At 48.4% G+C, this 22,252-nt stretch overlaps 1 protein-coding gene across 2 annotated transcripts in view; it reads right to left on the reverse strand.

The window, feature by feature from the left end:
- Nucleotides 1-4,099, reverse strand: part of LOC139356308 (actin, cytoplasmic 1-like) — a 30,930-nt gene extending 26,831 nt beyond the window's left edge. The window contains exon 1 of one of the 2 annotated variants that reach the window (XM_071070037.1): nucleotides 3,375-4,099. In XM_071070037.1, coding sequence (XP_070926138.1) covers nucleotides 3,375-3,958 — 584 coding nt within the window. In that variant the 5' untranslated portion in view covers nucleotides 3,959-4,099. Of the gene's footprint in view, nucleotides 1-502; nucleotides 732-3,374 lie in introns of those variants that run through there. The other variant, XM_071070038.1, reaches the window with a different exon arrangement.
- Nucleotides 4,100-22,252: the final 18,153 nt, after the last annotated feature.

Consider the following 22,252-nt stretch of genomic DNA (forward strand, 5'->3'; position numbering starts at 1 on the left):
AATGGATTTATGAAACTATTTGTGGAGCTTTTTTCAACGTTTACATTCAGGGGTACAGGTGCAGATGTGCCGGTTTGTTACACAGGTAAACGTGCGCCAAGGGGGTTGGTTGGACAGATGATTTCATTACCCAGGCGTTAAGCCCAGTACCCGTTCACTCTATTTCCTGCTTCTTTCCCTCCTCCCACCCTCCACCTCCGATAGGCCCCAGTGCGTGTTCCTTCCCTCTAGGTATCTGTGTGTTATCATTTAGCTCCCACCTATAAGTAAGAACATGCAGTATTTGGTTTTCTCTTCCTATGTTAGTTTGCTGAGAATAATGGCTTTCAACACCATCCTGTCCCTGCAAAGGACATGCTCTCGTTCTTTCTTTTATGGCTGCATAGTAGTCCCTGCTGTTTATCTACCACATTTTAGTTCTTAAAACAACTAAAACAGTCTTTATTCAAGACTTATAAAAGTTCAAAAAGGCAATTAAAGGTTATCTTTTACTATTTTCTACCTTCAGAAATGTTTTTGTTTGAAAGGAGGGAGGAAAAGCTTCAATTGAGATTAAGTCCTAATGCTCCAACTTTAAATCTCTCAGCTTGCTCATGCCCAGCAGGTAAACATGAAGTTTTCAAAGATGGAAGGATCCTGAGAGATAGTAGAATACGCCTGCCACATAATAGGTGTCTGGCTTATGTCTGATGACTAAATGGACTGAAAGAATGGATAAACGCAGCTTGGGAGTTCAATATTTTTAAAGGAAACTGCTGTAGAGTAGGAGAATACATCTGCAACAGTAATAATCATTTATATTTGCTATTTTAATTTTCATAAGTACATAACTCAACTAAAATGAATCACACTTTTTACACATGTTAACCTATATATAATGAAAAGATAATTATATAATAAAATGTATATACAATAAAATCTACAGGAACAGGTAAACAGAATTTCTCTACTTCTGAAGAGGATAAAAGTTCACAGAAGACAGCCATCCACAGAAATAAAAATAAATAATAGAATGTGAGGAATTAGTTGTATCTATGCAAGCAGCATATTCCTTCTCTTCCCAAGGATTATTTCATTACTAATGAACCTTAACTAAACTTCAGATGTTCATTGCAGAAATCACAGATAAGAGAAAGGAAAAAACTTCACTTACAAATCCCCAGAAATAAGTTTGATTATATTTTCTACATATTTTCAGCTAACACAAGAGCAGATTATATTTGTGTATATGTGTAACAAACTGATTTTTTTCTCACTTGATATAGCAAAGTACATCTTTGCATGTCAACATATCTCTGTATCTACTGATGCCCTCAATAGTTACTTATTATTCCATCCTATGGATGCACTGAAATTTGTTCATAAAATCTATGAATTCTTCTAAATACACTGCTGTTTTAAGCAATACTAAGAAAAACAGATGTATCTGTTTCGTAAAGATATTTCAGCATAATGGAATTGATCAGTAAAAAGCATATACATTTAAAAAATGTGGTTCTTACCACTAAAGTGTGTGTTTGAAAAGCTGCAGCAACTTAAACTTTGAACAACTATATATGTACCACTGTTCTTCATCCTCACAAACTTTGTGGATAAAAAACAGTATTTCATTCCTTTTTTTTTTTTTTTTTTTTTTTTTTTTGAGATGGACTCTCACTCCATCGCCCAGGCTGGAGTATAGTGGCGTGATCTCGACTCACTGCAACCTCCACCTCCCTGGTTCAAGCAATTCTCTTGCCTCAGCCTCCTGAGTAGCTGGGATTACAGGTGCATGCCACCATGCCCAGCTAATTTTCTGTATTTTTAGTAGAGATGGGGTTTCACCACACCGGCCAAGCTGCTCTCAAACTCCTGACTTTGTGATCCGCCTGCCTCAGCCTCCTAAAGTGCTGGGATAACAGGCATGAACCACTGCACCCGGCCTTTCACTCCTCTTCTAACTTAAGTAGAAAACAGTATTTCATTCCTCTAACTTAAATTCCTTCTCCTACCAGGAACACTGTTTTCCTACGTACGTAGGTCACCGGTAGATACGCTAAAAAGTACTATGCCCAATTTTAGAATGCGTATTTTATTATTACATCTGCATATATAGGCCGGGCACAGTGACTCACGCCTGTAATCCCAGCACTTTGGGAGGCCAAGGTGCATGGATCACAAGGACAGAAATTCAAGACCAGCCTGGCCAAGATGGTGAAACCCCATCTCTACTAAAAATAAAAAAAAAATTAGCCAGGCATGGTGGCAGGCGCCTTTAATCCCAGCTACTTAGTAGGCTGAAGCAGAGAATTGCTTGAACCTAACAGGCAGAGATTGCAGTGAGCCAAGATCACACCACTACACTCCAGCCTGGCCAACAGAGTGAGACTCTGTCAAAAAAAAAAAAAAAAAATATATATATATATATATATATATCTGCATATATAAATAGGCATTTGTGTTTTCTTCTGGTATGTTTCTCCTTTTGTATATTTAAAATTTTTAATCTATACTCTTATTTTTGTGACATAAAAATCTAGCTAGTTTTCTCCAAAAATGAATTATGAACAATCCACCTTTTTTAAATAATACAAAATATCACCATTATCAAGTGCTAAATTCTTACATATATTTGGGTATTTCTGGATTTCCTATTCTGTTCTACTCATTGATCTTTTCGGCTGTTAGTAAACAATTTGTGGAAATAGCACATGAACATTTTGATATCTGGAAAAGCAAGTCTTTTTCCATTCTGTTACAAAAAAATAATTTATCACAATAAGAAAAGACAGCATGTGTAAAAACTCTAAAACTTTCCTATTTTTATTTGGCTTAGGTAAAAGTGATAAACAGAAAAAGCTCACATCTTCAGAAAATTCAATCTTCCTTTTCAAGCACACAAACCTTCTTGCCATTTCAGTTTCCTTCTAAGGTTCCTCAGTAAAGAACATATTTACATAGGGTACATTGATAAAAAATCCATACTGGATTTTATTTGAAGAATATTTAGCCTTGAAGTTGATATGTTATGGGGCTTCATTCTTAGTTCTCAATATACACTTTTCTATAATACATAGAACATTGCTTTAAAATGTGTACATTAAAAATAATCCGCTGCATCAACTTAATTTTTCAAGTTAAATCACTTTAAAACAATCTATTAGTGTTCTGTGAGGGAAATTATAATTGGATTGGAAATCAGCTCAAGTTTTGTTTTGTGTTGCGGCTCAGGAAGGGACCTGTGCCCTGACCTCTGACCTCGCTGAGGTTTCCACACCCAGGGTGGTGTGGGGCCTGCGGAGACAAGAAAGCCAGGTCCCCCTCCTCCCCCACCAGGAGGATATGTCCCCATCATCCCCCCACGTCCCTCCTCCTCCCAGCCCAGGCCCGGTTACCTCTTTTGCTTGTCCGTCTTGTTCACGTCAGTGTCCCTGAGCATGATGATGAGATCCTTTCTGGGGACTTTACCCCACCAGGCAGCTCTGTGGAGCTTGTCCAGATCTTCTCGACGGACGTGGTACCTCGGCTCCATGAAGGCACTATGGTCGTATTCTTCCCAAGCGCCTACGTTGCTCTTGCTGCTCCTGACTGTCTTCACAGCGGAGTCATCCTGGTCTCCAGAAGCGCCCAGGTTGCTCTTGCCGCTCCCCCTGCGGCAGGGGAGGCAGTGGCAGCACCACTTGGCCATCTTGCTCCTGAGTGTCTTCATAGCAGAGTCGTCCTGGTCTCCAGAAGCGCCCACGTTGCTCTTCCTTCTCTCCCTGCAGCAGGGGAGGCAGTGGCAGCACCACTTGGCCATCTTGCTCCTGAGTGTCTTCCTAGCGGAGTCGTCCTGGTCTGCAGAAGCGCCCAGGTTGCTCTTTCCGCTCCCCCTGCAGCAGGGGAGGCAGTGGCAGCACCACTTGCCCATCTTCCTCCTGAAACCAAATGGCTTCTTCACAGAGGACGCAGCCGGCATGGAACCGACTTCAGCCACCATCTGCTTTTAACAGCAGATCCCGTCTACCAACCAGTTTCACCAACTAGCAGGTAACTGCGGGTTTCCGATCTGTTTGAAGAGAAAGATCAATCCCGGCCAAAACCTGCCAACCCCAGCAGGGGAGCCCAGCCCACCCCACCCAGGGAAAACCCACGCCCACCCCAGGAAGGGCCAACCCCCCCCCCCCCAATAAAACACCCAGCCCACCCAAGGGAATGCCAAACCCAGCAGAGAAAAGGTCAAGCCCAGCAAAGGAACTAGGGAGGAAAGGTCAACCCAAAGGAGAAAACGTCAATCCAAGGAGGTCCGAGGAGGAACAGAAGGCCAAGCGACCCACGCCAAGCCAAGCAAAGAACGCAAAGCCAAGCCAAGCCGCTACGCGCGTGTGCCGTGCGCGTGCAAGCCGTTACAGGCCAGCCAGTTACCAGTTACGCGCGTGTGGCGTGCGTGTACAAGCCGTTACAAACCAGCCAAGCCGTTAGGCGTGTGGCGTGCGCGTGCAAACCGCTACAGGTCAGCCAGTTACGCGCGTGCGGCGTGCGTGTGCAAGCCGTTACAAACCAGCCAAGCTGTTAAGCGCGTGTGGCGTGCGCGTGCAAGCCGTTACAGGCCAGCCAAACCGTTACAGGTCAGCCAAACCGTTTCGCGCGTGCGGCGTGCGCGTGCGGCGTGCGCGTGCGGCGTGCGCGTGCATCTCAGGTGGCGCCAGTGCACGTGGCACAGACAGTGGCGGATCCGTGCAACCCGCATGGTTAAGTCTTGGCGCCACGAATGTCACTGACAGCCTTGTGTTCCCAGCAAACTTCCCCGGAGTCAGCGGAGCTTTCAGGCCATTGAGAAGCCTCTGGTGGGGGAAAAAAGCCTCTTGAAGTAGGACTGGGCCTGAGCGCCTGGAACCTGAGGATGCTGACAGCCTCCTATGAAGAAAGCCCCCAAGACACTCCTGGCCGTGCTGTTGTGCGTGGCAGCGGCTGCAGCTCGGAACTCGGGCTGAGGGAGCTGGCTGCAAATGGCCTCAAAATCGCGGAGCACAAGACGCCCACCGAGCCCAGTGCCTGCCTGAGGTGCCTTCCACACTTGCTCCTCTTTGGTCGGCACACAGAACACGAGGCCATCAGCGAGGGGGCACTTGCGGTCACGGGATCGCGGCCACCTCCTGCCCCGGTGCCCCCTGCCTGGTGTCCAAGCCAGAGCCAACAGCTGTGGGGCTTCTGGCCTGGGGGGCTCTGCTCCACTGGCATGCAATAGGGTCAAGGTGCAGGCTGCTGTGTCCAGACTGGCAAGAGGAGGCTTGGAGGAGCACCTCCCACGGATGGGGAGATGCAGAAAGTCACCCCCCTGTGCAGATCCTGGGTACAGGACACTGTTCCCGCCTCCCTGGTGCTGGCGTCTGAGCTGGACCAGGGCAGTGGCACCTCAACCCTCCTGCTGCATAAACTCCTCTTGCTTGATAATAAACTAAATTTTGAATGAAACAAAAAGAAAAAAGACACACACACTAAATTTCCTTGTCCCTCTGTGATCCCGAACCAGGAAGCAAGGGGAAGCCTGACCTCCTGGTCTCTCCCCCCAGCTGCAGGCTGAGCAATTTCCTCCAGTTGGGCTCAGTGGGACCGGGCTGCCCTTCCTTCCTGCATGGACATCCCTATATCTTCCATTGCCCCATACAGAGTGCCATGATCCGGGTTCAAATCCCGGCTCCAGCACTCGCAGCCTGAGTTACCTGGCAAATGCCTTGCCCCCAGGCACCTGCTGTCTGTGTCCTTCCTGACAGGAGGGACGGGAGGTGCTGTCCCTGACATGAAGTGCTGTAACAGTCAAACAAGCGGAGCACGAGACGCCTGGGTGGGGGACTGCCCTGCTGGCTGCTGGGGGTGCTCACCGAAGAGCACCTCCCATCTGCCCACATGGCCTTGCAGGTCTCAGCACTTATTAGGCACCTGACTACGGTAAATCCCTAAACAAAGCCCTAAGCTGCCCTGGGGAATGTGACCAGGGCGTTGGACCAGGAAGGACAGTCTGGGGTGCCAGGCATGAGGATAAGCCAATCTCTTCCCGGCAGCTTTGGGTCCCAGGGCACCCTCAGTGGACAGAGAACCCAGAGATGCCACAAGGCTTGAGCTGCATCCCCGAGTTCCAGCCCAGCCATGCCGGGCCCAGGGGTACTTTGGGCACTAAGTTGGGATGAGGAGGGGCCAGGTGACACTCCTGTGTTCCAGGATCTGGTCAAGAGGGTGGTACCCTGTCACTGCCTGGCTCCACCTGGTCCCAGTGGAAGAAGAAGAGCAGGAAGCTTCTAGCACCCACCCTCTGGGCCACCAACAGCCAGATCCACAGTGTGGCCACCTGAATCAGCACCACCTGCCTTGGGGACCGGAGCATGAAGGCCCAGATATGACCAGCACAGTGGGGCAGAGGATGCAGGTGGGCAGGATGTGCTGTGCGGATCCAAGGAGCCCCTCTCTCGAGGCTGGGGCATAACCTCTCCATCTTATTGACGCATAATATTTTAGCTCTTTGTAGGGTACATACTGTAGCAGGACGAGCCGCAGACGAAACTCCTCAGACACCGGATTAAAGAAGGAAGAGGTTTTTTTATTCGGCCAGGAGCGTCGGCAGACTCGCTTCTTAAGAGCCGAGCTCCCCAAAAAAGAAATTCCTAGCCTTTTTTAGGGCTTACAACTCTAAGGGGTCCACGTGAAAGGGTCGTGATAAATCGAGCAAGCATGGGAAATGTGACTGGGGGCTACATGCATCAGCTAACAGAACAAAAAGTTTTACAATGCTTTTTTCATACAGTGTCTGGAATTTACAGATAACACAAGTAGTTTAGGCCAGGGGTTGATGTTATTACTATTACTTTGTTTAACTCCTAGGACTGGGTGGTGGTGCCAAGGTTGTCTGGCTATTTATCTTACTTTTGTTTCTCTCTCTCTTTTCTCCTGTCTTTGAACTAGGCAAGGTGGGGGGAGGAGGGCAGCAGGAGTAGTAGTGGTCTCCTTCCTTAATACAAATGCTTGTTACATGCATAAAATGTGTATTCTGGTTACTTTGAATATTTACACATAATATTGTTATTTAGTCACCATAGTCTGCTGTCAAACATTACAGCTTATTTCTTCTAACTGCGGTCTGTACCCAATAGCCAACTTCTCTTCATTCTCCCTTCCACACCCCGTCTTCCCGGCCTCTGGTACTAACATCGCATTCTCTGGGTCCATGAGATCAAGCTTTTTTTTTAGCTCCTACATGTGAGTGAGAACCTGCGGTATTTGTCCTTCTGTGCCTGGCTTATTTTACTCAATGACTTCCAGATCTACCCTTATTTCTGAAAATGACATGATTTCATTATTTGTTATGCCAAATAGTATTCTACTGTGTATATTTAGTACATCTTACTTATCCATTCATCAGTTGATGAATACTTGCATTGACTCTGTATCTTTGCTATTGTGAATAATGCTGTGATAAACACAAGCATGCAAGTTACCCTTTGTTACACTGAACTTTTTCCTTTGGAAGAATACCCCTCCCCCACACACCCCCACTCCCCGCCCAGTGAGATTGCTGGACCATACAATAGCTCTCGGTGTTTTTAGAATTCTCTATACTGTTTCCATCATGCTTGTACTGATTTGCATTCCTACTGACAGTGTAGCAGAGTTTCCATTTCTCTGCATTCTCATCAGCATCTGTTATTTTTTGTTTTATTAATAATACCCATTCTAAGTGAGGTGAGATAATATCTCGCTGTGGTTTTGATTTGCATTTCCCTGATCAATGATGTTGAGCATTTTCTCATAAACATCTTAGCCATTTGTATGTCTCTATTTCTGTCCTTTGCCCATTTTTAATGGCATTGTTTTGTTAGCTGCCCCCGCAGCCCATGGCCCATAGCCACTCCCACCTGAGCACGCCTGGGGGCCTAGCACAGCAGCTCCTCGCCTGGAATCCAGCATATGCCCTTCCGGACCCGGGCAGTCCTCCCGATGCTCTGCCCAGCCCTGCTGGGAGGGTAGCCGCTGGGTTGGTGTGGCTGCAGGCAGAGACCTTGCCTGCCCTACTCAGCCTCCTGCACCAGCGCCGGGGAGGGTGTCCAGCGCATGGGAAGGTGTGGGCTGGCTTTGAACTCAGGGGAGCTGGAGCGGGCAAGCTGGGAGGGGACCGTGGGCAAAGCCGTGGGCTGTGGGCTGTGTTCAGGAGGAGGTTTGTGGCCCACCAAGCCTGTGGTGGCGGTTAGGGACGTGTAGTCACAGGACTGGGCAGGGCCTGGACCAGTAGCCCAAAGTCGGCCTCAGCATTGGCACAGCAGGACAGGCCTGGGAGGCCCACTGCGAGGACTGGACTGGGTGGAGGGTCTGAGGCCCTGGCCAGAGTCACAATGGGGCACAGATCAGGGTGGTTGGAGAAGCCTCCTAGGGCAGAATAAGAGAGTGAGGACTTAGGACTTAGGGGAGTAGTACAGGAGGAGTTGGGTGTGCCCCCTAAATCTCACAACATACCACTAGGTGCTGTGGGGTTGTCCCTGTCCCCACCACACAGGATGCTGACATATCTGCCACCTTCACCGCCTTCAGGCCCAGATGACTCACCCTGAGCAGTTAGAAAAGCACAGAGAAACATTCATCCTGTGAGAAGCTCGGGAAGCCGCTTCCCTTCTCAGGACACCTCCTGAGGCAGCAGAGGCCAGGCTGGCAGGGAAGGTGGGACAGCCAGAACATTCCTGGGGCTGCCCTGACACCTGGTGGCGGCCCTCAGAAACCAGCAGCTGCATGGAGGAAGTGCCGGCCAGCAGGAGTGCAGGAAGGGGGAGAGAGGAAGGAGGAAGGGGAGAGAGCAAGTCCATTCTAGACCAGTGGTCCTCAAACTTGAACCTGCAGTGGCATCACCCTGAGTGCTGTCCCTGACTCAGGAAACTGCTGGAAAACTCGGAATTGCTGGAGAATCTGCATTTCCAAGAGGTTCCCGGAGGCTGCTGTGCTGCTGGTCCGGGACCAAGCCATTGGTCTGAGAAAGGAATGAAGGGATGTCTGCGCTCCTACTGGGTGCCTACCGGGTGGTACTGTTATTACTATACCTTCCTTATAGAGGAGGCCACCGAGGCTGGAAAGGCCATGTTCCCACACTATCCACGTCCGTGCCCACAGAAGTGATAACCTTTTGAGATCAGTGCAGCCCCAGAGACCTCCCTAAGGTCACATCTGCACATGTGCACATGCTCCCTGCTGCACATCTGTTGAGCAGGTCACAGCCTGGGTTTGTCTGCACCAGGCAGACAAGACAGCTCCTGAGAATGGGCCCTGCCCGGCACACCTGCCCAGGCACTGAGCCAGGAACACACAAGCTGCTCACCTGGCCTCTGACAGGTTAGTGAAAGAACGGGGCAGGGCCTGCCTGGGGTGCTGCACAGGAGCACCTAGCTCACTGCCCTTTGGAGATGACCCTGTTTGAGAACTGCCATTCTGATGACACAGCAGTGGAGGGTCTGGTGGAGCTGCCAGCTCCCCTGGGGCCCAGGAGGAGTTGCCTCTGACCTGTTTCCCAGTTCCCAGGCAGAGGCATGCCCAGAGAGCCATGCAAAGCCAGTGCTGGGCCCCTTCCTTCCTCCCACTGGCCAGTGACTGTCCCTGGGCTCAGTCACACCACAGGAGGGGAGGAGGCCATACTGTCCAGTGTCGCTTCTCTCAGCATTGTGCTGAGCTGGAGGGAAGGCTAGGAGGCCTCCTAGAGGAGGGGACACCTGTCCAGCAGCTCAGTGGAGGTCAGTTAGGTGAGCAGGGAGGGAGAGGAGAGAGGAAGGCAGAGGTCTCAGAAAGGGCGGGGCTCGGAGGCCAGGACCAGGGGAGTCAAGGCTTTACAGAATCACCTGAGGGCAGGCGGAAATGCAGACTCGGGCCATCCCAGACTCCCTCAGGACGTTGTGGCTTTAAGTCCCAGGAAAATGCATTTCTAACCTGCTCCTGGCCACTGGAGTTTAGTCCTCAGGATTCCCAAGACCTTGGCAAGGTGGCCAACTTGTGCCCCCAATACCAGGTAAAATGAGAGCAAGGTGCCAGGGTAGCCTCTGCCCCAGCCCAGCCCACACTGCCTGCTCCCTGCCTGCTGGGGTCCCACAGGTCCCAGAGCCAACCACCAAGCCAAGCAGGACCTCAGACCTGTCCAGGTGCCTCAGGGCTGGCACACCACGTCTGTCGCCTCATCTGTAAGCCTGCATCATGAGAAACACGTATTGTCAGTAGTTACAAAGGTTCCCAGCACCACTCTCCGTGCCTCCCGTCTGTGCTGGCTCAGCGAATGCCCATCACAGTCTTCCAGGGTGCTCCTACTGCACCTGTCGTAAACAAAAGGGGAAACGCAGAGGCGAGCTGCCCCCCACAGCACACAGCTGGTAAATGCCCGGTGATGGCTCAGGCCAGACATCACTGCCACCGTGCCTCGTTATCCCCGCGTCCACCAGCTTAGGTTAGTGGTTGAAGGGAGAAAGTTCTGCAAGAAGAGTAAAAGTGGGGCATTATGCAAAGACCAATAAAGGGTCCTGGGAATACAGAAATGCCAAGACTCCATGTTTACACTCCCTGGAGGGGCAGAGGAAGCCTTTCCCACCTGCAAAGCTCAGGCGTGGCAGGGCCTTCCTTGGCCATGAGAACAAGAAGGGAATGGTCTCATCTTTGAGGGCTATGGAGACACCAACTGTCACCCAGTTTTACAAATAACAGAAGAGAAGCTCAGGAAAAAAGGAGCAGAGGAAGGGTCAAACCTACAGAGGACTCAGTGTGCCCAGCACCGCGCTCGGCCTTCCCACACACTCAGGCCACTTACTCCTCTACCAGCCCTGTGGGCTTGGTGTCATCCCTCCCCTCCCGTCATTCACAGAGATGAAAAGGCTCAGAAGGGCAAGCTCTGAATCTGGGGCCCGACGTGGTGTAATCTGGACCCCACATAGTGGGGTGTAATCCGGACCCGTCACTCATGTGGTGTGGTGTAATCTGCACCCCACATAGTGGGGTGTAATCTGGACCCCCACATGGTGGGGTGTAATCTGGACCCCACGTGGTGTGGTGTAAGCTGGACCCCACATAGTGGGCTGTTATCTGGACCCGTCACTCTGGTGAGGCCTGGGCAGTGCTCCCACTGCCCCCTCTCCAAGTATGGTCTCGCTGACTGCTGTGCCCCCTCACCTGGCACAGCACCCGGTGGCAGCTCATCCCGGTCAGCTTTGCTGTACGGCAAACAATGCTCCCCCTGCCTTCCGTGACATGGAGCCCCTGAGGGGCAGCTGTGAAGGCTCTGCTGCATGAGTCCTATCTGGGACCACAGGGGAGGGAGCAGCTCCTGCAGTGGGGAAAAGGATGAGAAGGCTGCAGAAGCCCCCTCTGCTTCCTAAAGCACCTGCTCAAACATGACACACTCACGCTCCCTTCCCCCAGGCACGGCACACCACCCGTGAGGCTTGGACTCTGTTCCTCTGGTGGGCAAGATGACACGGACAGGCACTCGGCATCGGGCAGGAACTTACAGGCTGCTCACAGGAAGGGGCAGCAGGACAACCAGGGGCAATAACGCGTCGTCCTCAGCATGACTTTAATTTAATAAAGGACAAACGGATGAAGGAACTATATTCCTTGCTGGAAAGGGTGAACATCTTCTCTAGGTCCATCCACACCAGTTGATAAGTAGGGAAAGAAACGATCGAACAGCAACAAAAATATCCATGACCAAATGACATTTGTGTTGTGTGAACTAACGATCTGCTTGTAATATGCAACCACTGGCTTTATGAATCAGTAAAAACTCTGCAAAGGAAAGTTAGTATAAACCCAGCTTCCACCGAGCATTGACGATACTTGACAATCATGATCTGTCATTAACTATGGCCTGTTGCGTTTATCAGCAGCTGAGGCAAGGGCCATTTCTTCCTGAGCTCAGACAACACCTCCCAGACTTCAAGCACTGAGTCCAGGCCACATGATTAGCTCTCACCACTGGAAGGGGAGCGCCACTCCAGAGCTGAGGATGATGTGTCTTCACTGTCTTTTTTTTTTTTTTTTTTTTTTGAGACAGAGTCTTGCTCTGTTGCCCAGGCTGGAGTGCAGTGGTGCTATCTCGGCTCACTGCCAGCTCTGCCTCCCAGGTTCATGCCATTCTCCCGCCTCAGCCTCCTGAGTAGCTGGGACTACAGGTGTCTGTCACCACACCAGGCTAATTTTTTGCATTTTTTAGTAGAGACGGGGTTTCACTGTGTTAGCCAGGATGGTCTCGATCTCCTGACCTCATGATGCGCCCGCCTCAGCCTCCCAAAGTTCTGGGATTACAGGCGTGAGCCACCGTGCCCCGCCTTCACTGTCTTTTCTTCCAGCAGGTTGTGTAAGTTCCCACAGCGGATTCCAAGGCAAAGAGAGAAAAGCAGCTTTGGTCCCTGAACAACAGCCTGGAGCAGAGAATTCTCATCCCTTTTGAACCCACAATGGACTGCGACTTGAACAAGAAATAGAGCTTTTCGGTCAGGTGCGGTGGCTCAAGCCTGTAATCCCAGCACTTTAGGAGGCCGAGGCAGGCGGATCACCTGAGGTTGGGAGTTTAAGACCAGCCTGACCAACATGGTGAAATCCTGTCTCAACTTAAAATACAAAGTTAGCTGGGCATGGTGGTGCATGCCTGTAATCCCAGCTACCCAGGAGGCTAAGGCAGGAGAATCACTTGAACCTGTGAGGTGGAGGTTGCGGTGAGCCGAGATCCCACCATTGCACTCCAGCCTGGGCAACAAGAGAGAAACGCTGTCTCAAAAAAAGAAAAAGACGAGACAAGAAATAGAGCTTTTTCTGCATTCAGCTGCTGATTTGGGGTGGCTTACTACAGCAGCTGACCTCGTGTTAACCTCGTGTGTACAGCGCTGACTTCCGCTTCTACGTCCTGGTGATCCTGGAGGTGAGCTGTGAGCTGCACTGCAGGAACCTTTAGTCACCGACTAGTTCCACACCACACTGAGGGGCCCCCAACCAGGAGTAACTGGTACATCCTAGCATTGTTAGCTATAGAAAAAGTCAAAATGGTATTGGATAAATTATGGGACAAATAAAACGAATAAACAGGTTCTTTAAGTGCTGATATGGAAATATCAGGTATGTTAAGTGAACAATTAAGGCACAGAACAACATACAGAGAAGTTTTTAAGGTCTGACCCAAGGACCTTGAGACTGCCCAGGATCCTTTTACGGGGTCCGCTAGGTGCTCCCTTTCCAACTACACAACAGTATAAGGATGTACATCCTTCATATATCCCAACCAAAAAGCGTCATGACAGTTGGAATGCAAAGATGAAAATCCAGCTGTCTTCTACTAAGCATGGCACTAAAGAAAATTGTGATGTGAAAACAATGTCATGCTTCACTGATTCTGTTTTGAAGAATAAGTTTTCTACGTTCTTTTAAAATGTCGCTATAGGCCGGGTGCAGTGGCTCACGCCTGTGATCCCAGCGATTTGGGAGGCCGAGGCGGGCAGATCACCTGAGTTCAAGACCAGCCTGGCCAACATGATGAAATGCCATCTCTACTAAACAAACAAAAAAAAATTAGCCGGGCATGGGGGCAGGCGCCTGTAATCCCAGCTACTCAGGAGGCTGAGGCAGGAGAATCGCTTGAGCCTGGGAGGCGGATGTTGCAGTGAGCCCAGATCATGCCATTGCCCTCCAGCCTGGGCAACAAGAGTAAAACTGCCTCAAAAAAAAAGTCACTCTGGGTGGCTCATGCCTATAATCCCAACACTTTGGGAGACCAAGGCGGGCAGATCACCTGAGGTCAGAAGTTTGAGACCAGCCTGGCCAACATGAGGAATCCCTGTCTCTAATAAAAAAAATACAAAATTAGCCAGGCGTGGTGGCGGGTGCTTGTAATCCCAGCTACTCAGGAGGCTGAGGCAGGAGAATTGCTTGAACCTGGGGGGCAGAGGATACAGTAAGCCAAGATCACACCACTGCACTTCACCCTGGGTGACAGATAGAGACTCTTTCTCACACACACACACAAAAAAAATTAAATAAAAATAAATATCACTATACAATGGGTTTATCATTTTGTAAATCTCAATTTTATTTTCTAATATAATATTGATATAAATCACTTTTTTTTTTTTTTTTGAGACGGAGTCTTGCTCTGTCGCCCAGGCTGGAGTGCAGTGGTGCAATCTCAGCTCATTACAAGTTCCGCCTCCCGGGTTCCCGCCATTCTCCTGCCTCAGCCTCCCGAGTAGCTGGGACTACAGGCGCCCACCACTATACCTGGCTAATTTTTTGTATTTTTAGTAGACATGGGGTTTCACCATGTTAGCCAGGATGGTCTCAATCTCCTGACCTCGTGATCTGCCTGCCTTGGTCTCCCAAAGTGCTGGGATTACAGGTGTGAGCCACCGCGCCCAGCTGATTCACATTTTAAAAGCTCTTTGGGGGCTCAAAAACTTAGTAGTGTAAAATCATACTGAGATTGATTCAAGCACCACTGTTGTATATCGTATACTACTTTCGTGTAAAAAAGAAAGAAAAATCATCTTGTACTAGCTTACAATGCATAAAGAAACCCATTAAGGATAAACCACTATCAGTGGTACTGGGCAGATGAAAGACCTTTTACTGAATGTATCTTTTTGTTGTTAATTTTCGAGCTATGTATAATCTATTCACGAAAGTAAGTTAAAAAACAAACCCTAGGGGGCTGGGCGCGGTGGCTCACGCCTGTAATCCCAGCACTTTGGGAGGCCCAGGCAGGCGGATCACGAGGTCAAGGGACTGAGACCATCCTGGCCAACATGGTGAAACCCTGTCTCTACTAACAATACAAAAATTAGCTGGGCATGACGACGTGCGCCTGTAATCCCAGCTACTCAGGAAACTGAGGCAGGAGAATCGCTTGAACCCTGGAGTCAGAGGTTGCAGTGAGCTGAGATCGTGCCATTGCACTCCAGCCTGGCAACAGAGCGAGACTCCTCTCAAAAGAACAAAACAAAACAAAACAAAACAAAACCCCTAGGGGCCAGAGGAAGCAGGAAGGCCAGCCCCAGAGAAGATGGAATAGGCCAGAAAGTCTGTGTGTGGATGACACCACCTCAGCCCAACCCCTCCAGAAACATGGTCTCCAGGCAAAACATCAGAGGATTCTTCTCTAAACAAACAAAAGCAAGAGACAGAGCTTCCAGGGTGTGGCTCCCCCAACTTAACTGTAACCGGCAAACACCATCACCACACAGCCAGGGTCTGCAACATGGGAGGCAGCCAGAAATAACTGTAACCGGCAAACACGATCACCACACAGCCAGGGTCTGCAACATGGGAGGCAGCCAGAAAAGCTAGCCCAGAGGAGAGGGAGGCAATTCAGGAACTAAAATGATTTTTTAAAACAAAAATAACTGGCCAGCGTGGTGGCTCACGCCTGTAATCCCAGCACTGTGGAAGGCTGAGGCGGGCGGATCTCGAGGTCAGGAGATCAAGACCATCCTAGCTAACACGGTAAAACCTCGTTTCTATTAAAAATACAAAACATTAGCTGGGCGTGGTGGCGGCGCCTGTAGTCCCAGCTACTCCGGACGCTGAGGCAGGAGAATGGCGTGAACCCGGGAGGCGGAGCTTGCAGTGAGCTGAGATCCGGCCACTGCACTCCAGCCTGGGCGACAGAGCGGGACTCTGTCTCCAAAAATAAAAAAATAAAAGTTAAAAAATAAAAATAACAAAAAACAAAAACAATAAAAGTTAAAAAATAAAAATAACAAAAAACAAAGTAATGTATCCATATATGCTGGAGAAGTTATTGGACACACACTGCCGGGGAGTCTGGGTGGGAAAAATAGTGTCCATTTTCTCACAGCCATCCCGAGTGTGACTACACAGGCCACTCCTGTTTGTGGAAATCATATATTCACATGGCACAGGGAACAAGAAGGCGTTTTAACCTCAGATGTGGAGACCTACTACCTGCATATTCCTGAGTAAATTATTTAACTTCTGGGCCTTGGTCCCTCCAGTGGAACTTGGAGAATACCTCCCTTACAGAGTCACTAAGAATTCAGTGAGTTGTCTCTGATGTGACGATATAGTCTAGCATTTGGTAGGTTCTCAATAAATGGCATTCTTATGATCCATGACAGCAGAAAAAGCTGAGAGTATGTTACTACAAAGTAATTTTTTAAAGACACAGAAGTCACAATGAAACATGCTTTAAGGTTAATGCTTTAATGTATTGACATTTTCACTTACAAATGTACAATCTGCATATGTAGGAAAAAATCAGTTCTCTAGACACAACAGAATACTAGAGACGGGAAAGCAATCACAAAAAGATCAACTCTGGGGAGAAAGTGGAACTGCATTCCATGCCTTCATCTACACACACTAGGGAAGGAAAAAGAAATATTACAGAGGATCAAAACTTGTGGAAAATACACTTGGGTCATTTTGTCTCAACTGCAGGACCTTCTTATGATCCAGATGGCTACCTTGAGTCCTGGATAACCTAAAATGGGCAAAGTCTGGCCTTGTTCACAAATGATGACCCGAAACATTAACAGTTCTCCCTCTCCTCTTTAATATCCAAGACCCTGAAGCTGACTCAAGGAATGAAAAGAACAACCGGATCAGCATGTATATAATGTCACTGGCCAACTTCTTCAAGGTATGGATTATTTAAAAGTACACATGGAAGTAAAATGCTTACTCAAACCTGAATAAGAAGTTTCTTCTAACTCAAGTACTTCTTGACTTATATGAAGTGTAGCACTGTAAACAAAGGACATCATTGAGAAACCGAGGCTATCAAAACATTGGCATCTATGGGAGTTGTGGCCAAGAAATAAAATACCTGAGTGACCTTATCCCGAGTATGCATTTTACACCAGGATCAAGTCACTAGTGACAGTCAAGTTCCAGGCTCATCTACGGCTGCCTAATGAGGCTGGCCCCACTGGGATGGGGACTGGGGAGGGGACACACATGAGTGCCCAAGCTTCAGTCCACACCTCTCCCCTTCAGCCAGAAGCAGCCAAGGGAGCACAGGAACATCTGCCTCAATAGCATTTTGGCAGCAAAAATCAATACTCTGTGGTTCCTGGAATTCTCACCCAGCAATTCCAAGTTCAAAATTACCAGTACAACATGAAAAACTGTTAATAGTTTTTAAGTAAAGGGTACACACAGCTTTAATAATGATTATAATCTGAAGAAAGTCATTCTTCTTATACAGGATGGAGAATCCTCAAAGCAACATTTTAAACCATGGACACTAGAGTTGTCATATATTACATCTATTCAGAGATGAGAGATAAACACACATCCTTCCATGTGGGAACAGATACTCCCATGTCAACACGTCCCCTAGGATCAGAGAGAAAAGCAGACCCATGGTCACCACTCAGTTTCTCTGGCATCTGACTTTAGATGGAGTCCCAGGTAGGTTGGCCTAAGTTGGCCTCAGAGGGAGGCGGCTGAGCAGCAAAGCAAGACAGCATGTGTGTAACCAGCCAGGCAAAATAACAAGTCTGTGCTACCTGGAGTGTATTTTCAGGACAACAGGACCATATGGAGTGTGGGGCAGGGACATTCACTGTGCTAAACTGCCTCTGTAAAAGCACACTGTTGAAAGCATGCAGGACAGAAAACTGGAATAATTCAGAGCTTAAAAACAAGAAATAACAGAAATGTGAATATTTCAAATACATACTTCAGAATATTGAAAATAAGAGCATTTGACAGAAAGGCTGGAATGGTTTTTCCAAAGACTCACACATTTTGGGGCTCAAAATTCAATGTTCTAAGCTTCTCTATCACAAAGAGATCAAGAACAAAAGCAAGGCTGGGGATCCTGGCCAGGCTGAGTGGTACCTTGAGCCGGTCCCTGTGTCCTGAGGGTCCCTGGGCCCCATTTCCCACCCATAACCCAAGTCTGCTCAGCTACGGTCTGCCCTGGTGCTCTGTGAACAGCCACAGGCCCCACTTCTGCACAGGATGGGCCTTCAGAGAGATGAGAACATCTCCCGCACAGCGCAACCCCATGAAGGCCTGAAATGGGAACGCCCTAACTAAGGCTCTCCTTCCGCTCCCTCGCTGTTCCTTTAACATTACTTCCTCAGCAAGTAGAAAACTAGGCTATCGGGAGGCTTAGGCAGACACACACTCAAACAGCTCTCTTGGCATAAAGCAAATCTGCCTCCACACACTTGTTTGTTATTGTTCCGGCTTCTCCAAGTTTTAAAGGATAAAGCCCTCAAACTTGCAGGCTCAAATCCATTCCCAATGCGGGAAACGTTCTCCAAGTATGGCTACCAAAACCATACCAGAATAAGGTGAGAAGCAGCAGCTAGAGTCAGGCAGACTTCTGAAGCATCATGTTTCAAAGGCGGGCTGTGTCCTGTCATCCTGAGCCGTAGGCCTTGCGGGGGGCCTGTGGAGCCCCAGAGGGCAGGACAGGGGCTCTCACACCATGGCCCTGGGAAGTACCTGGGAGCTTACCAACCCACAACTCCTAAAGTAACAAGCAACCAGTTCTGGTCTGTGGTTTGAAAAAGTTAAATGGAAAGCTATAGCTTTTCTTGCCACAATCACTCATTAGGCATACAACACTATATTACCAGCATAACATGAAAATAAATTAACCCTTAAGCACTACACCTAACTCTAAAAAGAAAATGCCTTTCAAAACAGGTATGCTCAAATAAGGTGTTCCGAGAGTTGCACAAGGACAGTCTCGGAATGAGCCAGTGCCCCGGAGAGCCAGCGTTTGAACACAACAGCACAGTTCAAACCTTTCTCTGTGGTACTTATGTGGATTAGTTACAATTATGACATCACTACTTTCAAAGGAACCATTAAAACTATTATTAAAAACATTTGTCACAAACAGAAATGCCCTGCAAATCATATTATTGCACACAGGGTTATCAGAAGCTATGCACATCAAGACCTTGAGGCCCCTAGAAGACCCAAAATAGAGACCCTAAGGCCATGCCCGTGGCTGCTCCTGCCAGCATGCCCAGTGCCAGGTCACTGTCGTTGTCTCGATACCGCTCTCGAATGATGACTTGGTTAGCAGGCTGCTGTCCATAAAGTCCTAAAACAGAAGGAAAGTAGCAGATCTCTAACCAGCAGTTTGTGAAGTTTAACATCACGTGAAGTGCCAGTTCTCCTTTCACAAAAGGGATCTGCTGTCTCCTGTCACACTGGCACCCCAGCCCTCCTCCACAGCAGGCACATCGTGTGGCCCACATCCCTGAAATCGCACTGGGAGGAAACCAAGATCCTCAGCTCACTAAGGGCCAAGGTCCCTAATCTGCAAAGAGCAGAACCCTAAAGAAGCTTTCAGACTCCAGCCTTTGATTTCTACTTCAGCCCTCCACACCATGCTTACTGGGTGGCAGACAAATGGGGAACATGGGAGAGACACAGTGCCCAACAAAAGCCCAAAAAGGAAATGCTCACTTAAAGCAAATTAGCTTCTTAGTATGCATGCAAACCAATTTTTAAATTAAACCTTAAATCTGCACATATAACTTGATTTTTTTTTTCTTTTTTTTTTTTTTTTTTTTTTTTTTTGAGATGGAGTCTTGCTCTGTGCCCAGGCTGGAATGCAGTGGCATGATCTCAGCTAACTGCAACCTCCACTTCCCGGGTTCAAGCTATTCTCCCACCTCAGCTTCCTGAGTAACTGGGACTACAGGTGCCTGCCACCATGCCCGGCTAATTTTTGTATTTTTAGTAAAGACAGGGTTTCACCATGTTGGCCAGGATGGTCTCAAACTCCTGATCTCAAGTGAGCCACCCACCTCGGCCTCCCCAAGTGCTGAGATTACAGGCGTGAGCCACAGCGCCCGGTCTACTCTTCTTCTTTTTTGAGACAGAGTCTCACTCTGTCGCCCAGGCTAGAGCGCAGTGGCTCGATCTCGGGCCACTGCAAGCTCCGCCTCCCAGGTTTACGCCATTCTCCTGCCTCAGCCTCCTGAGTAGCTGGGACTACAGGCGCCCGCCACCACGCCTGGCTAATGTTTTGTATTTTTAGTAGAGACGGGGTTTCACCGTGTTAGCCAGGATGGTCTCCATCTCCTGACCTCGTAATCCACCTGCCTTGGCCTCCCAAAGAGCTGAGATTACAGGCGTGAGCCACCGCGCCCGGCCCAGCCTACTCTTTTTTACTACATGTCTTTATGGAGAAAAAATATTTATGTTAAGAGGTGAAAACTTCAAAAAAACAAACCACAGACAAATTTAATATTTAATTTGCAAGACTAAAATTTACAACTGGAAATGTACTGTTTGCTCTCTTCCATGCTTCACAGCTACAATGCCTAGTAGCTAAGTAGCTTTCAAACTGCTCAGGTATTAATAGGGTTAGCTTTCCTCCTTGATCCTCTATTCCTTTAATGGTTCAAAGGCTGGCTGGCCAGGCTATATGGCTGGCACCTGTAATACCAGCACTCTGGGAGACTGAGACGGGTGGATCACTTGAGGCCAGAAATTTTAGACCAGCCTGGCCAACATAGTGAAACCCTGTCTCTTCAAAATTTACCAAAAAAAATTAAAAAAATTAAAAAAAAAAAAAATTAGCCAGGGGTAGTGGCGCATGCCTGTAATCCCACGCTGAGGCAAGAGAATTGCTCGAACCTGGGAGGCGGGGGCTGCAGTGAGCTGAGATCCTGCCACTGCAATCCAGGGTCTGGGCAACAGAGTGAGACTCTGTCCCCCCCCCCAAAAAAAAAGAAAAAGAAAAGAAAAAAAACAAACTACTCACTAGTGATGTGCACATGTGGATGAAGAGCAGAAGTGAAACCCTCAGTGATAACAAAGGTGAACATTTCCAACCACTTGCAGCACTACATACACTGAAATGCTCTTACTCAACTGGGTGCGCTCTTATCCCTATTCTGCAGATGGGCAAACCGAGGCACACAATGGTTAAGGACACTAAGGCCACACAAACCCAGGCATTCTGGCTACAGTATGCATTTATACCCACTAATGCCTCAAATCCAACAGAAGATGATGAATGACAAAAATCAAAAGGCACAGAGTAGTACAATGAAACCATTGTAAATATAAGGGCTGATCTCGTACAGGTAACAGTATTGGAAGCAAGTGATTATTTTTGCAATGTTTAAATTTCAAAACTAGGGAATTATGGCATTTACTTTCACAGCCCTGACATTTTAAAACATTCAGTAATGTTAACTCCAACTAGCCAAATGTAACACGATGAAACCTGTGAGCTGACCTAATGAGAAGCTCTCCTGGAAAATCTGCATTCTCCTGCCCTTGCAGGTCATGCTGAGGTCTGCTGGCTGCAGGACCAGGCCACTCTCCTGTGGCTCCTGCTCAGCTCTGCTCCTGCACTGAACTCAGTCCTTGCCAGAATCAGCTGTGGATGCTTCCAGGTCACACTATTTTAATTGCCTAGTTTACTAATACTACATAAATGGTCAAAATGTGAATGAGAAAAAGGCAGACACAGTTTCTATGGCAACTAAGATACTACAGGAAAACTAAATAAAGGAAGGTACTTTTACAAATTATCATCAAATCAGGGAATGGAGAAAACTATAAAAGATGGAAGGATGGGAGCACTAGAGTCTCAAAATCTAGAAGTCTGCTCTTGGACTTACCCCTGGAAACTGCAGTGCAATGACGTGTCATGAGGATGGTCTCTACAAGACAGAAATAGAAGACTCCAACCAAAGGAGCCAACTCAAAGCAAACACCCTAACCCCACATGATGAGAGAGCCGAACGAGCACCCACTAGTGGGTGAAATCACAGCACAATGTTTACAGAACGTCTACAGTACTCTGTACTTTCTCAATTGGCTGACCAACCACTGGTCCCAATCACTCAACAGAAAGCCTTAACCAGCTCTGTGCGTGACTAGGAGGGTTCTTGTGGACTAGCTCTAGGCTCTGAGACCCTGGCAGACAGGATGGCATGGAGGTGGCAAAGCACCCATCTGGTTGTCAGCACAAGCTGCTGTGTATCAACCACAAACCCAGCTGACCCTTCCACAGCAAGCAGGTCTGGGGGCTGCCTGGTCACCACCCTGAGGCAGGCTGCATAATGCCCACTGATCCAGCCCCTTACGTGGCAAGCATTCCGAGTACTGCCTGTGAGAGTGCTACTTCTACTCTACTGACGAGAGCTAAGGGCAAGGATGGACTCATTTCTGGAAGCGCCCTAAACAACCACGTCCGCAGTATCTGTGCTCTCTGTACAGTAAGAAAACAGCGGCAACTGCCCTAAGAAGCTGAGAAAGAGGCTGGCTCTCATGTGGCAAGGCTAAG

This window comes from Macaca nemestrina, chromosome 9 (genome assembly GCF_043159975.1).
Source record: "Macaca nemestrina isolate mMacNem1 chromosome 9, mMacNem.hap1, whole genome shotgun sequence".
Classification (NCBI taxonomy): domain Eukaryota; kingdom Metazoa; phylum Chordata; class Mammalia; order Primates; family Cercopithecidae; genus Macaca; species Macaca nemestrina.